General features: G+C 50.6%; 3 protein-coding genes across 3 annotated transcripts; 1 reads left to right on the plus strand and 2 right to left on the minus strand.

Annotated features, from left to right (window-relative positions):
* Positions 1-1,186: 1,186 nt before the first annotated feature.
* On the minus strand, positions 1,187-2,304 carry EMWEY_00008400 (hypothetical protein, conserved; the record flags this gene model as incomplete). Its single annotated transcript, XM_013478616.1, has 3 exons — positions 1,187-1,354; positions 1,678-1,825; positions 2,006-2,304. The coding sequence occupies 3 exons, from the start codon at positions 2,302-2,304 to the stop codon at positions 1,187-1,189; spliced, it is 615 nt and encodes a 204-aa protein (XP_013334070.1).
* A 1,832-nt stretch (positions 2,305-4,136) lies between these two features.
* On the minus strand, positions 4,137-6,130 carry EMWEY_00008410 (aldo/keto reductase family oxidoreductase, putative; the record flags this gene model as incomplete). Its single annotated transcript, XM_013478617.1, has 6 exons — positions 4,137-4,355; positions 4,614-4,745; positions 5,013-5,102; positions 5,331-5,422; positions 5,633-5,770; positions 5,905-6,130. The coding sequence occupies 6 exons, from the start codon at positions 6,128-6,130 to the stop codon at positions 4,137-4,139; spliced, it is 897 nt and encodes a 298-aa protein (XP_013334071.1).
* Positions 6,131-10,870: 4,740 nt separating this feature from the next.
* EMWEY_00008420 (hypothetical protein, conserved) lies at positions 10,871-15,367 on the plus strand (the record flags this gene model as incomplete). The annotated part of the gene is made up of 1 exon (XM_013478618.1): positions 10,871-15,367. The coding sequence occupies one exon, from the start codon at positions 10,871-10,873 to the stop codon at positions 15,365-15,367; it is 4,497 nt and encodes a 1,498-aa protein (XP_013334072.1).
* Between the last annotated feature and the right edge of the window lie 3,575 nt (positions 15,368-18,942).

Below are 18,942 nucleotides of genomic sequence, written 5' to 3' on the forward strand. Positions count from 1 at the left end.
GCCATTGGAGGTCTTCAACTGTTGTTGCCCACGGGCCCGCGACAGTTGCTAAGACTTCTGCGGATTCCTTCAAAATTTGAAACTGAACCCTTCCCCTAGAGGTTACGTCCTTAGCCACCTAGGTTGGTCCTCTACTGCAGATGCGCGCTACCTCCTCTGTCTATCATATCCTAATCCGACCGAAGGCAATAAGGGGAGGGCCCGAGAAAGGCGTTGGGCCAGATAACTGGGATCTATTCCCGCAGTGGTTCAGCAAAATGTGTTAATCTGTCGCACAGTGGACTCGATGCAGGCATGCCAGTATCAAGTGAGCCCATGAACCCTTAAACAAACGTTACGCGTGCAAAAATTCTTAGAAATGGTCTACAATGTCCGTGCGTGGAACCAAGAATGCTTGTTGCTGCCCGTATGTCGGGCGCTCTTGCACCTTGTGCCTTGAGTTGCTGCAAAGCGCGTTGCAACTCCTGCATGCCGCGTCCTCTTCCGCAGCTACATGTGCATAAGTCGCTGAGCTCAGTCTCACCTACTCACGAAATTGGGAGGGGAGGTCAGTAGGACCCCTGCAACAAGTTGGGTTGGTGTTCGTAAGGAAGTACAGAATAAGAATACTGAGTTATGGAAGGGCAGAACAGCAGACTGTAGAGCCTTACACAACGCTGGGCGTTGGGTGTGAGCAGAAGGCGCTCGCAGAGAAAAGCAACAGGAACATCAAGGCCTGCAACCCTAAACCCAAGCCCTTAAGTGTCTTGCAGTAACACCGATATTAGCTATAGGAAGCGACAAGCAGCCGTTATCGCTTACGTATCCCACAACCATGCTCGTACGCTTTTAATGGCAAGTTTCAAATGCTAGAACAGGCACAGGCGGGGACAGATTCTACGGTCCCACCGCTCTCCCTGGTCCCCGTTGCCAGTACAAGTACAACAAGTACAAGTGGCTTGTTCATTCCAGAGGAGCCTTTGCAAAATTGGAACAGGTCAATTGCTTTTATAAACTTCATTGTTGTCGCGTGAGGATTGGGAGCACGGCAGAACAAAACCTGAAAAGCAAAGATGGAATGGGAGCGAGACTTTCAGTTTCTAATATGGCCCTTTAGCAGTACTAAATACAAAAGATAAAAAGCGGCGGAGAAAGACACAAGCAAGCTCTGATCCTTACTATTTGGTGTTTTCCTCAGTCGTTTTTCCTATGCCTTCTTGGGTGGAGCCTTTGCTTTGGCTTTAGCTTTGGCTTGCGCCTTGGCCTTGGGAGGGGGTTGGTACTTGGCCGCCCACTGCGGTGTATATCCCACAAAATGAGACAACCGAATGCATTGCGAGTTCCCGCAGTTCATGCTGAGTTGCCCAGCTGCCGTCTGTCAGACAAGCAAATACAAACAGGAACACCAGCCGAGTCCTATGGAAAGCTGTTTGCTGAAAGCAAAATCAATGCAGCTGATGCGCTAATACAGCAGAATGCTGCATGCGCAAGATTCCTTCACGTTCTCGGTCGTTTCGGCTGAAGCTTGTCTGTGCAGTGTGACAATATAAGTATGGGTGTCGATGCTCTTCGGTCTGAAACACTTTACTTTAAATATGCGTTGCTAATATTGTTGGAGATGCGCTGTATGCTACTTGCCTGCTTAAGCATCTTGAGGGATTCGTCGTCCGCAAAAAGGAAGGACAACAGTTTGCATACGTAACTGGGGACTGTCGTGTCCTGACCACTTTTCTTCACTTGAATAACGGGAAGGCCCTGCTCCAGCGAAGTGTCCCCGTGCCACAGCACGCAAGGGGCGGTGGGGGACGGATCCCCAAGAATGGGATCGTCTGTAAAGCTTATGCTTCTGCGAAAGGAAGCCAGAAAACCGCAAGTTAGCCTTCGAAATACACCAACTAGTTTTATGCTGAAAGCAAAATCAGGGATGCATGAGAGGATCAGCGGCTAGTTCTGCAAAAAGTAGGTACAGACTAGATCAACGAGGACCCGTGCTGAGTCAAGGGGGGGTGTACGGGGGGTTGCTTACAGCGCTATGGTCCGAAGAAGACTGAGAACCTGCTCCCTTTCCCAGACCTTGGCCGCTCTTTTCTGCACATGAGTGATCCACTTCTTGGCAAGAAGATCTGCATTGGCCTCGCTATGAGGCTGGAAGTTCGGTTGCTCCTCAGGCTCTTCGGCAGCCTCTACCTCGACGGCCTCCTCCTCCCAAGACTGCGTAGATGCAGTCGATGCCTTGGAAGCCATAGTGCGGTGGCTGCCTATCTCAGATGGGGCGGGGCTGCTGCTGCCCCAGAAGTTACCGCAGCAGGATCGCCAGCAGGACATTTCGGCTTATTTTGCTCGAATTCGATGCCAACCTGACTCTGCAGGGCAGCAAGACGAGTGGCCAAACCACAGACACGGACGAGGAGCCAACAAACGCCTATTTCAGCAGGAATTAATGCGGCATCCGCAGGCACCTGCTCTCCCCCTCCACGCTACAGACCAACACTGTAGCAGGCAACGGGCGGGGGGCGGTGGAGAGGAGGCGAATGCAGGAAAGCAGGCCGAACTTAAGCGGCATATCGGGTGCACCAGCGAGAAATCAACCCGATGGTTGCAATGCAGTCCAAGGCTGTTCACTTAAAGGCTGAGCATAAATGTTCCCCCGATACTATCGAAAGGCTTCTGTAAGCAGGCTGTATGCAGCCTGGACCACCACTGTGGCAGCCGACTAGCCCCTCTTTGCTCACAAATTCCCACTGTATAGACAGCTTGAAAGGGAAAAACCATAGTTCGCACAGATCTAAAGGTCATGACATCACACGAATGCCGTCGTAAACGAAGAATCGCATGGCCGGCAGTGCAATGCGACCACTGGGAAGGCGAGCGCTACACGCGATCAGCCCGTAGGAGTGCCCCAAGTTGAGCAAACAAAATATCAACGTTGATTTTTAAAGAGGAATTTCATGATGTTCTAGGGTTCAGCATTAGTATATGGTAGACAGGCTGCAGACAGGGCCCCTAGATCACCCAGCACCAGCTGCTGTCGCGCCTACAGTGGTTCTACCGCCGGTAAGCGTGAAAGCGATGACAGGTGACTTCGTGAATTCCCCATGCCATACAAACCTAAGCAGGCTATATAAATTAAAGACGTCGTTTAAAACAACTGCATTTTTGTCCCTAGCAAACTAGAGAAGCACATCACACAGGGTCCTCCCCTGCGCTGTCTCCTTGGGCTGCCCGTTCTACTGGGCTGCTGCCGTCCAATGCGGCAAAAGGGGATGAGGGAGCATCCACATTAAAGATGACTCCATTGTGATCATATCGGTTCTGTTGATTCGGTTACAATGCATATAACCACCCTCCTCACGAACCCTTCGCCCTCACCGTAGGATGCCACGAAGGCAACGGCTGCTGCAAATGGCAGGCGATGATCTACCACCTCCCCTAAATTTACAATCTACTGTCTCGCATTGATTAGATTAGATTACTGCTAAGGAATGTGGCTTTCAGCATAAAATCACCTGGAAAACTCAACCCGCCCTAAACAGTACGCTTTGTTGTTGCCTGCATTGCACTGCTGCAGTACCTCGAATAAGCATTAAACAGGCCTAAGATTGGGCTATCCTGTTGTCTAAGAGCGACTGTGAATACGTGCTTACGTGTCCAACCCTCAACCCATCATATTTCGAACTCCCTAGCGCAAGCGTATCTGCATGAGTACAAACTCCACGATTCCTTCCTGGTGCAGCTGTCGTAATAAGTGCAGGGGCAACAGAAGGCACAGCTGATGGTGATTCTGAATAAGAATTTGCATAACTTAATTTGCACGAAAGATTACACAGAAGAAATTTTTTCAATAAGCACTGCGTGTACCCATAATTGCAGTCAACAGTCGGCCAACTACACTGCAGCCATCCCCCACTCCTTAGGCTTAGTGGGCACAATGGCGAGAACGGGCTGTTGAAGCAATGGCATAAAGGCTTATTAGCTTGCCTTGAGTGGAAGCACTGGCATGTGAGAGGCTTTCCCCTCTTGGTGGCCATGGAATTTAAAAGAAAGGAAACAGCTCGTCGCCTCCGTCGTTGCAGAAGCACCAAGCAGCCGCACGTGCATGAATATAAGCGGTGGTTACGCCATACCGCCAAAAGGGCGTCTGACTTCAGACTGCGACTCTAGGCGATGGTGTTCGGATCCCAGCAAAAGCGATGCGTGACGCTTTCACGGATGGCACACAGTCGCTCCATCTGGTCCTCCGACAGCACCACATCAAGGGCTGCCAAATTTTCTCTTAAATGTTCCTGTGATGTGCTGCATGGGATTACCAAGAGGCCCTGCTGCAGCGCCCACCTTAGCAGCACGACGCTGGGAGCTTCGTTGACTTCTTCAGCGATCTGCAACAGGACAAAAAGTAGAAGTGAAAGGATGAAAGCAGCCTCAGTACGTCGAGAGAGCAGAACTGCAACTGTAAAATAATGTGTTCATAGCAGGATGCTCTCCCTCCCAGCCCATCGCAAAAGGTTGAGCTTCCATTCAATCCCACTGTACCTTTCACAGCACCTACTGATCTTTGTCAATGTGAGCTAGTGTCGCAGTAACTAGAAAGAATCAGATCCCCTTCTACCCTTGAAGATTCTCCCACTAGCCCTCACCTCCTTTACGACTTCATGCTCAAACAACCTGTTCTCCCCAGACCCAAGAGATGAGTATGCCTGGAGCACGATGCTGTGTTTCCTCGCATATGGAATCAAATCAGGCACCCAACACATTGGGTGCCACTCAACCTGCACTCGCCAATGCACGCACACAATCGCATAACGCTCGTCATTGGCCAAAACTTCACAGCGGCAAGGCACAACCACAGCACGACGGAGCAGGACAAAAGATATTGGGGCAGCAACCTGCCCCCATTTTCCCTCCTCAACAAGTCAGCTAGCTAGAAAGTCTCTTCCACACGCAGGCAAGCTAACTTAGTGAGCCCTCTCCCATCATTATCACGCAGGCCTGTTAACCCCATGAAAGACAAAGAGGTGTTCCACCATAAGGCTCACCTGGTTCACCATGGGCCTTATCTTAGCTCCATCTTCCATCAGCTGTTCGAGGTGGGGGACTAGGAAGTTCGAGACGCCAATGGCGCGGACCTATGCCATACGAGAATCTCTCTACACTAAATATATTCGCAAACAATGCCACCCCTTGTATTACTCTGTTATCACCAATCCATCATTGAACGTGAGTGCAGTGTAAGCTCACACATGCACATACATGCATGCTGATGGGTACAAGCTGGAGGCAAACCTATACAGATGCTAATGCCCGCACAAGAGCGTAAAACGAACACCACAGGCAAACAGTTATTGACGACTTGCTTTCTTCTCCTCGTAAAGCTGCTCCAGCGCTCGCCAACTCTCAATACGCCTTTGCCTGTTCACTTTACTGTTGGCGTCTACTCCGCCGCTCCCTGCAACGGACAAAATCGTGGGTATTCCAGCGTGCATTACTGAATTGGGAGCTCCCAGATAGAAGCCACACTTCCTTATGAAAAGAGGATATTGGACAGGTGTGAATGCAATAAATGTGAAGGTACGGACACAGGGACCTGTCCTACATTCCCAAGAAGACACACTTTCACTTTGCCGTGCACCACTTGAACTTGGCGGCGCCTATATACCTGGCCAATGGATCAGGTACAGGTCAAGTTGTTTGACTCCCAGGCGCTCGATAGTCTTTTCAAAAGCCTTAAGCACAGCATCCTTGCCCTGAGCATCTCCAGGCTGCAATTTGGATGTTAAGAAAACACGGGGATTGCCTGCAGTAACGCCGTTCAGTCACCCCACAACTCAAACCGTTCAGTGTGCTTGTGCCGGCGTTTAACCTGTGAAGCTCTAGTTGCTAACTAAACAAAACGCCACTAAGAGCGCACTACTTCGAAGCCAGACTAACCAGCATCCTTCAGCAACTGCCGAATCTCCTCCTCGTTACCGTACACCGCAGCGCTGTCAATCAAACCGTAGCGTTCATTTAGAGCCCCGAAAACTCCAGATCGAAGCCGATCGCCCCGAAGGCGCCAGGTGCCCAAACCAATAAGAGGCATCTTCACTCCATTGTAGAGTGTGCGGCACCTGGCCGCTGCCAGCAGGTCCACTCCAGCGAGGTTCGGGCAAGACATTGTCTCCAGAGAGCACACAAGAAGAAGCCTTGAAAGAAAGTAAGAAAAACTGAAAATAAAATACTATCTACACACAAACCACAACAACGCTGATTCTGAGAAGCACTGGTATGCCACGACCCAGGTGATCAGTTCGAACTCGAAACGGCGTACGCACACGATCGAATGCAAAACCAACTCTCAACGGCTTCCGTTGGCTTCCGTACAGCTCTTCTGTCTATTGCATTCCCAGTGCAAAATGCTGTTTGCTCGTGATATTATTGTGTATATTTTAATTCAATACTGCAGCAGAATATGCATTTCACTCCCATAATCTGTTGCATCTAACTTTTACGTAGGTAGCCATGATATCTAACACACGCATTAGACGCTCAGATCTGTGGTTGCCCGAACACTTCTGTTCACCTTGCTTCTTTGAGTCCACAGGATATTCCAAAAAACTCAAGTGGTGAAACAGTGCGTTAGGTTCTCTGAGTTGAATGCCAGCTCCTTAGACATGCAGGCACCGGTGAACTGGAAGGACTTGCTGCGACAGCAATAGAGGGAGGCACAGCGTGATTATTGTAAGAAGTATTTGCTGTTTCTGCTCACATTCTCCCAGGAAACATCGTGTAATTCCCCATTATGTACCCGTATGCTGTTTGGGTCGAGCACAGTGTGCAGCGCCCGCAGTGTGAATATCAACAGGAACAATGGCGTCTACAAGGGTCCTGTCTCAAAGTAGCTGTCCACTCACGTTTCAAGTAGTTATACACATAGCTTGTTGCAACTAAGATGACGAGGACTGCAACATAGCGGAGGCACTGATGTGTAGGGTGCCCCTTGTTGACGCAACTGGCATCCCCGAATTTCCAGACGTCCTAGGTGCACTGAATCAAAGGCCTGAATAGGTGAGGGGATGAGCACGGCTGCCATTAGCTGCGGCACACCTCGCTACAAGCCTTGCTGAGTGGCAATAGCAGTCTATATGCTGATTCCTGAACACGTCGTCCACCTCAAACGTTCTTCCGAAGGCAAATATTCCAACCTAGTAAGAATCAAGTAATGTGAATAATGACGCTTAGAAAGGAAACATGAATGATCGAAGACAAGAGCAGCTGCAGAACGTATGGCCTGACTGGTTGGGAATCCGGGGAATGCTTATGCTCGCACTCCGGTGATTCCACAGATGAACACGCTGCGATAATCAGCAAAGCAGCCAAACAACCTTTTCCTTATAGAAGTATGGGAAATTCTTCACATGATAGGGACCGACGATCAGTGTGAAAAAGTGGAATGCTTGACGAATAAGTAGCTACACTTCTCCACTCCCCAACAAATCACTTGGCGCCTCTCCTCGCGTCTGCGATATTTCTGCCCCCTTTCTATGAAAGGGTGTGAGGAAAAGGATTTTAGTTGGTGCTGTTTGAACCTTCCGCGTGCTGGGATAGCAGTATATCAATCGTTGTGTCATTGGCACTGGTTCTTTGGAAGGAGAATTGTTGCAATCAATGATTACGAGTGCTTAAGACGATTCCAAGTTTTAATGGGGATGCTGGCATCTTAGGAAAAGCGACCTACTTGGAGAACAACTAGAGAAGAGGTCCTTGTTTTCAGCGTATCCTTTTCGGTGGAGCAGTGATGCGAGCAAATCCAAGGATGAAGCTGTTGGAATACGATGCCCTTATGGGTTTACTCTAGTAGTGACTTCCGAATTGGTTTGACCCTGATTTGACTTCAGCTGAAGATATGTGAACCACTTAGACGCTAATTGTTTGCGTGCCAAACGAAAACTTTGTGCTTCCAGGTGGTGAAGACAGTGAAAGCACGTCTTGCTTGCGTTGATGTGCGTTATCGTTCCCGCCTTTCTCCTGAATTAGAATTAGTTGCAATTGCAGTCTGAATTTTACTCGAAAAACAGAATTGCACGAAAATTGTAGGTTCCACTTCCCGGAACACTTAGACTATATGCAGCTTGGCAGCATGGCTGTTGTCAAGTAAGCAAACGAACAGGCTATGCCGAAATTCAGAAGGAAAGCAGGAAAGCCATCACTGTGGCATCATTACGGAATGTGTCAGTCCTTGGTGAACAGAATTCAAAATGTGGACTCGTAGCTGCTACATCCGTGGCTTGTAGAGACGTCCACCATGGAGGCAAGCCACAAGTAACCTTCTGTGAAGCAAAGTGAGATCCAAGGGATGACAGACTTGAACCCGTCGATGGAAAGCCTACACAGCGAAGCAAGAAAAGGTAGCCGCTTACGCCAGCCTGGCTAAGACCAGGTACTGAACCTCTATTTATTGGGGCTAAGCACTAACAGACCCCTGAAAACGTGAAGCCCGATAATAGAGGTAGCAGCGAAGTTGCGTTGGTGAAGCTTGCCCGTTGGCTGGTAGACAGAAAGGTTCTTCTTCCATTCCGTATGATATGCGCCTATTGTGTACCATTCTGAGACACAATGCGAGTCTCTGATGCTTGATGTCTCATATGCTTTTGCCTCTTGGGTGACCCTGCATGAGACATCTGTTTAGAAACAAGCTCCTCCAGAGTTCGAGGACTGCACGCAGATATGCCCTCATACTGGCTGCTGAGAATCAAACAAATGTTTAACAGTTGCTTTCTGTATTTGCGGACGCATCGCAAAGGCGCCTGCATAATCCTGCTAGTGAGTCACATAACAAGATTCCTCAACCTTAGCAGAGAAAAGTATTGCGCTGCAAGAGGGAGTTGTGAGCTGGAATAAACTGAAGCGTCCTTACAAAACAGGTGTCTTCGTCCACAATGCTCAGTCTTTCTACATATAGATAGCGTCACAAACGAGTGTAGCTGGTATGGAGAGGGGGGCGAGCACTCCGTAATGTGGTAGACAGTTGTTAAAGAATTGTTCTGCCCCTAGTAGCCACATGCCATGCAAGTACAGATACGCCTACCAACGTGTGGTTTACAATACCGCTCAACCCCAGCAGACAACCCTCCGCAGCCCCTCCAAAAGCGGAGTTAATCATCCAACGCTATTCATTTTCAAGTGTTAAAATTACTCGAAAGAGTAGAATAGTGCATCTTTTGATTTCATCGGTGTTTATTCGTAAGAGGTAAGCCGTGTGCTATAGCTGGGGATGCGAACACGACCTGGTGAGCGACGGCAGTGCATGAAGTACCTCTGGGGTCAACTGAGGAGGTAAAATGGGCTAAACAACATTCCTGAAGTATAAAAGGAACATTTAAAGTTGAATTATCTGAAACTTTGGGAAGAAGGTGCAGACGAAGAGGGCAGCGGACCACAAAGCAGCAGACGAGCTGTTGCTGTTGTCGTACGTAGTCCTGTCGCTCTCGTTGAGTGCGTCAAAGTGGGAAAAAGTAGAGAGCGGCAGATAATAAGCTCTTTTTTGCAACAATTATAATGTATTTATTTGTCATAAAATCTATTTATTGATGTATTTAGGGGATAGAGCAACGGGAAGCGGCATGGATAGGGGGATCAGTGGTGATGGCGCGTTGTAGCGGCCGCCGTGGGCTGCGCGCCTGCATAGTAGGGCCCTTTTCCAGGTTGTTTCCTGTATTGCTAGATTTTAGACGTATTTGTTTATTCAGGTAAATTAGTACTTCAGCTAGCACCAGCAGAAAAAGAGGCAAAAGCAGCAACAACTGCTGCAGCGACAGCAGCAACAGCACAGCAGCAACACCAGCACCTCGTTCTGTCCCAGGCAGCAGCAGCACAGCAGCACATAATAATATATAGCTGAGGACGAAAAGCAGTCATCTTCTTCATCTTTTATCGTCTTGCAAGGTTAATCCTCTTTTTACTTCATATTTTTACCTTTTTATCATTCTTTAGGTGTATATTTAACCAATTTTTACCTCTTTTTCACTGTTCTGTCATGGACAGCCAACCACCGCAGTTCCCGCCTGGCGCCCTTTGCCCTCCTGACGGTTCTTCCTTCATTTGCCGATTATTTCCTTTTTTTGATTTTCTTCCTTTCCCCCTACAGGGACCCTTATTGATGCCTCTTTACCAATTGCTATTGCTGCTGCTTCTGCTGTTGCTGCTGTTCCTGCTCGTGCTACTGCTGGTGCGGTTTCTGCTGCAGCTCCTCCGTCGATCTCGGATATCAGATTCGCCAAGTGCTCAGAGCCTGTTGGATGTCCGCTGCATTTCTTACCCCCTTCCACGTGAAAATTAGCTGAATACCATTTAGTTCAATATCAGGACAGATAAGAAACTCTTTGTGTAAAAAGAGCAGCGTCTGCACGACTCGCAACAACGACAGCAGCAGGAGGAGCAGCAGGAACAGCAGCGGGAACACTCACAGCTGCAGCAACAGCAGCAACAAATACAGCCCTCACACAACCCCACAATACTCCATTTCGCTCTCTCCACCTGCTTTGCAGGCGACTGAGCCGGCGCGACAACGGAAGCAGCAGCAGGAGCAACTGTTGCCACCGGTTTATTTTGGTGGCGGTGCAGCTGCAGCACAGCAAAAGCAGCAGGCAGCAATCTTCAAGGAGGGGCCTAATTGAACCTCTTGTGTATCCTCACTCTGCGATGACAGATGGAGAGCAATTCATGGGCTTCAACGCGCAACACACTTGAACCAGAGTTGCTGCACTGCAGCTGCAGCAACGGCAGCAACAGCAAAAACAGCAGCAGCAACAGCAGCAGCAGCAGCAGCAGCAGCAACACCAGCTGCCGTTGCTTTTATAAGACTGGAATAGTCTCCTGAGGATCCATCTGCTGCTGCAACAGTTCCCACTTCTAGCCCATGTCTCGCTGGCGAGGTATTCTCTCCCGCAGCAAAGGGCATTGCAGCAGCAGCACGCCACGAGCAGCAAGAACCGCCGCAGACACAACAGCAGCAGCAACGGAAGCGGCAACAACATCTCCGCTGCAGCAGCTCTCCGGAGCCCTCTGTGCTGCAGCTTCTTCGGACTTTCCACAGGATGACACTAACAGCAGCAGCTGCAGCAGCAGCGGCGCTGCTGGAGTTTGGCTCCCGCTGGCGGCTGTAGGGGGGGATGTGCTGCAGGGACTGCAGGGGAGCACCACGAAAAGAAGCAGCAGCGAGACAAGCAGCAGAAGAAGCAACAGCAGCAAGAGGGGAGGTAGACGCAGGAGCAGCAGCAGCAGCAAGCTCCAGCAGCTCCCCCTCAGCAGCAGCCTTGACACCTGCAGTGCCCAGTGCATCGGAAGGAGCTGTAAAGGCTTTGACAGCAGCAACAGTAGCAGCAGCAGCAGTAGCAGCACCGTTGCTTCTCCCTGTAACGGCAACAGCTGTGCAGCACCGCGAGGACTGCATGAAAGCGGCAGCTACTGCAGCATTGGCAGCACCGCTTGCTGCTGCAAGAATTGCAGCAGCAGAGACACCCCCACTCCTTCTCCGTCTTCTGAAGCATCTATTCGGCTGTATCTGCAGCAATTCCAGCAGCAGGAATTGCAGCAGCATGCGGAGATGCAGCAGCAGCAGCAACAACAACAAGAGCAACAGCAGCAGCAGAGCCTGCTGCAGTGCGCTTCAGGGGAAGCAGATACGAGAACAGCACCAGCAGCAGCAGCAGCAGCAGCAGCAGACTCAGATGGCGAAGCTGTGGGGTCTTTGCAAAGACCAGGGGACCTAATGGCCAACCGCAGCGTATTTGTGGGGAGCCTATCTGAAGCAGCAGCATCTGCAGCACCAACTGCTGCTGCAGTGCAGCAATCGTGCCCCAGCAACACCAGCAGTTGTCTGGCTGGAGGAAGCCAGCAGCAGGTACAGCAGCAACAGCAGCAGGAACGGCAGCAGGAACAGCAACAGCGGGCCAGACATGCAAGCGACTCAGCTGAGCTTCTGGGGGCACCTTCGATGCTGCCCACATCTTCTGCTGCTTCAGCTGGTGCTACTGCTGCTGCTGCTGCCGCTGCTGCTTCGCCAGGTGGCTCTTGGAGGGGACGATCCCTTGATGGCCTACTCACCTTGGTGGGGGATGTCAGCAGCAGCACCACCACGACTAACAGCAGCTCCTGTCACCACTGCAGCAGCTTCGGTGCTGCTGGGTGGAACGAGCTGCATCCGATGACACCGACAACAGCAGCAGCAGCAGCACCCGCAGCAGCTGCATCATTAGCAGCAACAGCAGCAGCAACAGATGAGCTGTCCGTTCTGACAGAGGCAGAAACAGTAGCAGCCGCAGCAGCAGCAGCAGCGGCAACTGCTGTACCGAGTTTCTCCGCACTGTTCGAAACGCACCGCGATTCAACTGCAGCAGAAGGCGGCTGCAGCAGAAGCAGCAGCAGGGGGAGAGCAACGGCAGCGAACAACTCAGACAGCGTAGAAAGCCTCCCCGTGGTGCCGCAGCGACGGCAGCCACAGCACCAGGGTTCTCGCAGCCGCATGCTGCAGAGACACCGAAGCTTTAGCAGCAGCACCAGCAGCAGCAGCAAAGGTGCTATCGCCAGTCTTTCCCGCTTCTCCTACCTATGGAGCAGCAGCAAACTGTGGCGGCAGCAGCTGCAGCAGCATAACCGTTCTAGCAGCAGCGACAAGATCTTTGCTGCTACTGGCGCTGCTTACTCCAAGACAGCAGCAGCAGCAGCAGCAGCAATGAAACGATCCAACACAATTGCCACGGAGGTCATCCAGGGTGTAGCAAGCAGCTCCTCTGCTGCTCACCGAGCGCCGGCAGTGCCCACTCCTCCTCCTGCTGCTGCTGCTGCCGCTGCTCCTGCTCCGGAGGCACCTGCAGCTCTAGCGTCGTGCGTGGCTGTGGGCTGCTTCTCTGAGAGCTGCCACGGTGTACACGTGGTAAGAAGCATAGAGGAGCAACGGCAGCTAGCTCAGCAGCAACAGCTGCAGCAGCAGCAGCAACACAAGAAAAAGCATTCTGTCTCCTATTTACTGATGTGGCGCCGCCGCCACACTGGCACCTCCTCAGCGGCAGCGGCAGCTGCAGCAACAGCAGCTGCACCACCCACAGCGAATGCAGCAACACACAAGACGACGCCAGCAGCATCAGCCGCAGCAGCAGTCCCAGCAGCAACTGCAGCAGCAGCACAAGAGGAAGGCACCAATACTTTGTTCGGTGCCTGCGCTGGTCGCAGAGTAAACACAAGTCCCCTTGTTGTTGGAGGGTGTGTTTACGTGGCGGAGGGATTTGAGCAGCAGCAACAGCAGCAACAGCAGCAGCAGCGGCTGACAGAGACGCAGAAGCAGCTGCAGCGGCAGCGGCAGCTTTTGCTGCAGTTGCAGCTGCAGCACGAATCTCCTCCTGTCTGCCTCGGCCAGGCTGCTGGTGATTCTCTTACTCCCTATCCTATCTTTAGCAGCAACAGCAACAGCAACGGCGGCGACGGTGAAGCGGCTGCTTCACTTGGCTCCGTTTCACTGCAACCAGCAGCAGCAGCAGCAGCAGCAGCAGCAGCAGCAACAGCAGGTAATTTGGCAGCAGCGGAAATTTGTGCCGCAGCAAATACAACTTTAGCAACAAAATGTCAACTGACAACTGAGCTCCATAAGGAGCAGCAACCGTGCTGCAGCGAGCAGGAAGCAAACCCTTCATCTGCAGCAGCAAGCTCCTTGAAGGGAGATGCTGCTGCAGGGGCTGCAGCAGCAACAACAGCAGCAGTGAATGGTGCAGCAAGTGCAGGGGCAGCAGTGGTACCCTCAGCAGCAGTTTGCTCAGCAGAAATAGCTGCAACAGGAGGAGCTGCTGCAGGAGCTGCAGCAACGGCAGAACCAACACTCACACCTGCACCGGCAACGACAGCAGCAACAACAACAGCAGCAACACCAGCAGCATCGGAGACACCGGCACCACCGTCGACACCAGCAGCTTCAGGTGGCGCGTGGGGAGTAGGTGCTGCTGCTGCTGCTGCTTTTGCTGTGTCTCTTTGTGATGAGGAAGCCGCAGCAACTCCATGTGGTAGTCTTGAGGCCAGCAGCAGCAACAGCAGCAGCTGCGTCTCGCTGGAGGACTTCGAGAGGCGCAGCACCAGCAACAACAACAGCAGCAGCACCACCAACAACGAGCACAGCGGCAGAAGCAGCAGCAGCAGCGGCAGAAGCAGGAGGTGGAGCTGCACCGGAGGGGGCTTGACACGTTTCGATCTACCTATGCAGCGGCAGCGTAGCTGCTGTTGCAGAAGCAGCAGCAGCTGCTGCTGCAGCTACACCAGCAGCAGCTTGGAACTCGAGAGGAAGCTGGCAGAAGCCCTAAACATCGATTCTTCCCGATGCGGCTGGAGCAGGCGACGCTACAGCACGCCAGCTGCAGCAGCAGCAGCAGAACTCGCGTTGGCACCCTCACCCGTAGCAGCAGCAGCATCAGGTGCTGCTGCTGCAGCAACAGCAACTGCCTCTGACACAGCAGCAGCTGCAACAGCACCAGAGTTGCCGGCTGATCCTTTCGGTCAATATAACAGCGTACATAGCAGCAACAACAACAACCGCAGCACGAGCAGCAGCAGGAGCAGCAGCAGCAGCATTGTGGAGCTCGATTGCACCTCCTTGTCAAGTGGAGATACACCGCTGCCTTCTAACAGTGTCTGGGACCAAAGCTGCCTGACGGAGACGGATCAGAGAGCAGCAGCTGCTGCAGCTGCTGCAGCAGCAACTGCAGCAGCAGCGGCAGCAGCTGCAGCAGCTGCTGCTGTTGCACCTGCACCAGCAGCTGCTGCTTCTGGTGTCTCTAGGCGAGGGCCCCAAACCGCTGAAGGGGGCTACAGCGGCGACAGCAGCACGCGTTGCAGCATATCCGAAGCAGTGTCACCTTCAGGCTGTTTAACGGATGGAAGCAGCAACAGCAGCAGCAGCAGCAGCAGCAACAGCAACAGCAGCAGCAGCAGCAGCAGCAGCAGCAGCAGCAGCAGCAACCGCATTGACTGGAAAGGCGATAATGTGTTTGCCTTGTCTGTTGCACCAGAGTTTCCTGCTGCACCTGGCCTCTGCTCGCCTCGTTGTGCTGCAGCAGCGTCCCCATTGGGATTAGCCTGCCTCCGTTGCAGCGAGCTGCAGCAGCAGGCCTACTCCGACCCCTCAGCAGCAGCTGCAGCAGCAGCAGCAGCAGCGGGGGACGGCTGCCCCCAATGCTTGACGGACTGCAGCGACGTTGACGAGTTCCTGACCCCTTCGCTTAGCCTCCTTAAGCATGCTGCTTCTGCTGCTGCATCGGCTTCCTCTTCTGCTGCTGATCACCCTGCTGCAGCAGCTTCTGCTCCCAGCTGCCGCCGCAGCAAAAGCAGCATCAACTGCAACAGCAGCAACTTGGTCACTAGGGCCCACAGATAGCCCAGATGGCCGTGCAGCAACAGCAGCTGTTGCTGCTGCTACTGCTGCTGTTGTATCTTTTGTGTTGAGGGGGGGCCAACTGTGGTCGCCCGGTGCAGCAACAGCAGCAGCAGCAGCAAACAACTGCAAATGCAGCAGCATGGGGAGGATTGGCATCCACAGCACGACATATTGATGTTTGCATTTATGCTATATGTATACACTTGTCTACTACAACATGTATATATCTGTCTTTCTTTTTTTGCAGTGTCTCCGCAGCAGGGGCCCCAGGAGGGGCCCCCATGGAGGCCCTGTGCGTTTGGTGTCTGTTATACCGGTCTTTGTTAGATCGGTGCATCTGGATCTATGCAGAAACGGCAGCTGCTGCTGCAGCAATAGCTGGCTCAGCCATCTGCAGCAGCAGCTACTGCTGCTGCTGCTGCTGCGGCGGCAGCGGCAAAGCTATCTTATATAAGACTTTTGCCGGTCTGCAAGCAAATACTATTGAAGTAATACTTCATATGTATGGACACCTCCCGCCCTCCGCTGCCCACAGCACAAGCAGGAGCTGCAGCAGCAGCAGCTGCCGCAGCATCTGCAGCAGCAGGAGCTGCTGCAGCATCAACAGCAGCAGCTGCAGCATCAACAGCAGCAGCTGCAGCTGCCAGTTTCTGGGTAAGCGGGTTTTTCTTGAATTTGGAGGCGGTATGATGACAGATGCAGCAGCAGCAGCAATGTGAGCTGCTGCTGCAGCAACAGCAGCAACAGCAGCAACTATTCATGTTGCTTGACGCCTTCCATGCAGTTATTCCCTTTCCTTATTATTATTTCCTTTTCCTTTTGTTAAAGAAAACCAAATAAATATTTACTCCTTTTACACACGCAGTGTATATATAGCAAGGAAGCAGACAGGAGGAGCAGCAGCAACAGCAGCAATAGCAGTAGCAGCAAAAGTAGCAGCAACAATAGCAGCAGTGGCAGCATCCAGCAAGAGAGAGCATTTCTGAATATCTGCTGCAGCATTTGCTGCACCAAATTCAAATGCTGCTGCCGCTGCTGCAGCATCTACAGCTAGTTGTAGTTCTATGAGGGGAGGGGCGCTAATAGCAGCAGCAGCAACAGCAAAACAAGCAGCAGCAGCAGCACAAGCAGCATAAGCAACGTCAAGAGTATTTTCTAAGAGAGAAGTGGCGGAACCTTCAGAAGCTATACACATAGTTCAGAAGCGTTGCTGCTGCTGCTGCTGCCGTTGCTGCTGCTGCCGTTGCTGCTGCTGCCGTTGCTGCAGCTGCAGCTGCTGCAGCACCTGCTACGTACTCAGTCCTCGCCGCAGCACCATCTATCGCTGAAGCAACAGCAGCAGCAGCTCCGCAGTTGAGCATGTGGGGTTGCTGCTGCTGCTGCGTGTGCTGCAGCACAGCCGCTGCTGCTGCGGGAGTCGCTGCTACAGAGGAAGCCCGGGCAGCAGAAAACAGATTGACAGCAGAGCAGCAGCAGCTGCTGCTGCTGCAGAGCAGCAGCTAGTGCTGCAGCAGCTGTCCCCTCTACTAGCAGTGTCGTGTGCCCTACACTACACCTGCCAATGGGTTCGGGTGTATAGGCAGCTACAGCAACAACAGAAGCAGGATACACGGTAGGGGCCCCCATACCTAAAGCTCTTTTAAGAGGGCCCCTGGGGGCCTCCAACGTATTTCTTTGGGGGCCCCTGGGGCCCCCAAAGAAATACGAGCCTTATTACCCCTTGCCTCTTCCTCGGGGGGGGAACGGCCTTTAAGACAAATACCTCCCCTCACCTTTCTTAGGGGGCCCTCTCCCCTCCCCTTTATTCAGGGGGGCCCTCCCCTCCCTATTCTTATGGGAGGGGCCCCCCTTTTTCAGATGGGGCCCCCAAGGGCGGTATGTGGGTTCTACGCTTAGGGGTCATCGAGTAGGTTTAGGTTTAAGGGCCTCATAATAGAAGGGGGGCCCCAAGCAGAGGGGCTCCTGCATGCACGTGGCCCCCTCCTGCATGCAGGGCCCCCCCTGCATGCAGCGGGGCCCCTGCATGCACATATCCCCTCCCGTGCATGCAGTGGGGGCCCCCTGCATGCAGCGGGGCCTCAACTCTAAGGAAGGATTTAAAGGGAATAAAGTACGAGACACAAGAGATAAGGGGAAATCCCCTATAGTGCCGCTTTGCTGCTTCTTCTTCTGCTGCTGCTGTTCGTGCTGCTGCTGCTGCTGCTGCTGCAGCATAGAAACCAATGGGCGCTGGAGATGGTCATGACAATTAACAGTCTCAAATTGTTCGTCTCCTGCTGCTGCTGCTGCTGCTGCTGCTGCTCGTGCAACTGCAGCAGCAGAAGCAGTAGCCATTAGCTGCAAGGATCGCTCTGCTGCAGGGGATGGTGGCCTAGCTCGGCTGTCTGCGTATACACCACAGAGCAGCAGCACACACAGGGGAACAGTAGGTTGCTGCTGCCTTGCTGCTGCTGCTGCTGCTGCTACTGCGACTACAGCTACTGCTGCTGCTTCTGCTACTGCTGCTACGGATGATGCTACTGCTGCTTCTGCTGCTGCTGCTGCTGCTGCTGCTGCTGCTGCTGCAGCACACCATAGGGTGTATAGGCAGGTATTATATATATATTTACCAGTAAATTGTCTTATATCATCAGGAGGAGGAGAAAATAATAAATTAATAAATGTATAACTAAAGAAAACTAATGCTACTATTACTAATAATAATACAGGTAAGGATAAGGCCCAATACCTGCACAAAAAAAAAGAAAAAAGAAAATAAATATAAATATAAATAAATATATATAAATATATATAAATATAAATAAATGTAAATAAATATAAATACAAAAAAAAAACAAATAAAAACAAATAAAAGAAAAAAGAACAATAAAATATAGTAACATTAAATGTAATTAAATATTTAATTATAATTAATTATAATTAATTATATTTAATTATAATTAATTATAATTAATTATAATTAATTATAATTAATTATATTTATTTATAATTAATTATTAATAACTGGTGCTATACTAGTTAATAGTACCTAATTAACTAAATATAAATAAATATAACTAATAAAAAGCAGCAAAAAAAAGGTAATTAAATAAAGAATAAATAAATAAATATAATTAATTAAATATAATTAAATATAATTAGTAAATAATATATTTATTTACCTATCTGGATAATAACTTATACCAAGAAATTGTAATTATTCTTTACTAGCTATAGTACCTAAATAGCTAAATATAGATAAATATAACTAATAAAAAGGAGGAAAAAAGAGGTAAATAAATAGAGAATAATTAATTAAATATAATTAACTAAAAGAAATAAAAAAAAGATAATAAATAATATATTTATTTACCTATCTGGATAATAACTTATACCAAGAAATTGTAATTGTTCTTTACTAGCTATAGACCAAATTAAATATGCAAAAAATGCTGCAAAAGAAGATAACCAACCAACAAATCCATTCACCTCTGCGGACGTACTATCCCCCATTTTTTTTTTTTTTTTTTTTTTTTTTTTTTTTTTTTTTTTTTTTTTTTTTTTTTTTTTTTTTTTTTTTTTTTTTTTTTTTTTTT

The sequence above is a fragment of the Eimeria maxima genome, genomic scaffold (genome assembly GCF_000499605.1).
Source record: "Eimeria maxima Weybridge genomic scaffold, Emw_scaff52, whole genome shotgun sequence".
In the NCBI taxonomy this organism is placed as follows: Eukaryota; Apicomplexa; class Conoidasida; order Eucoccidiorida; family Eimeriidae; genus Eimeria; species Eimeria maxima.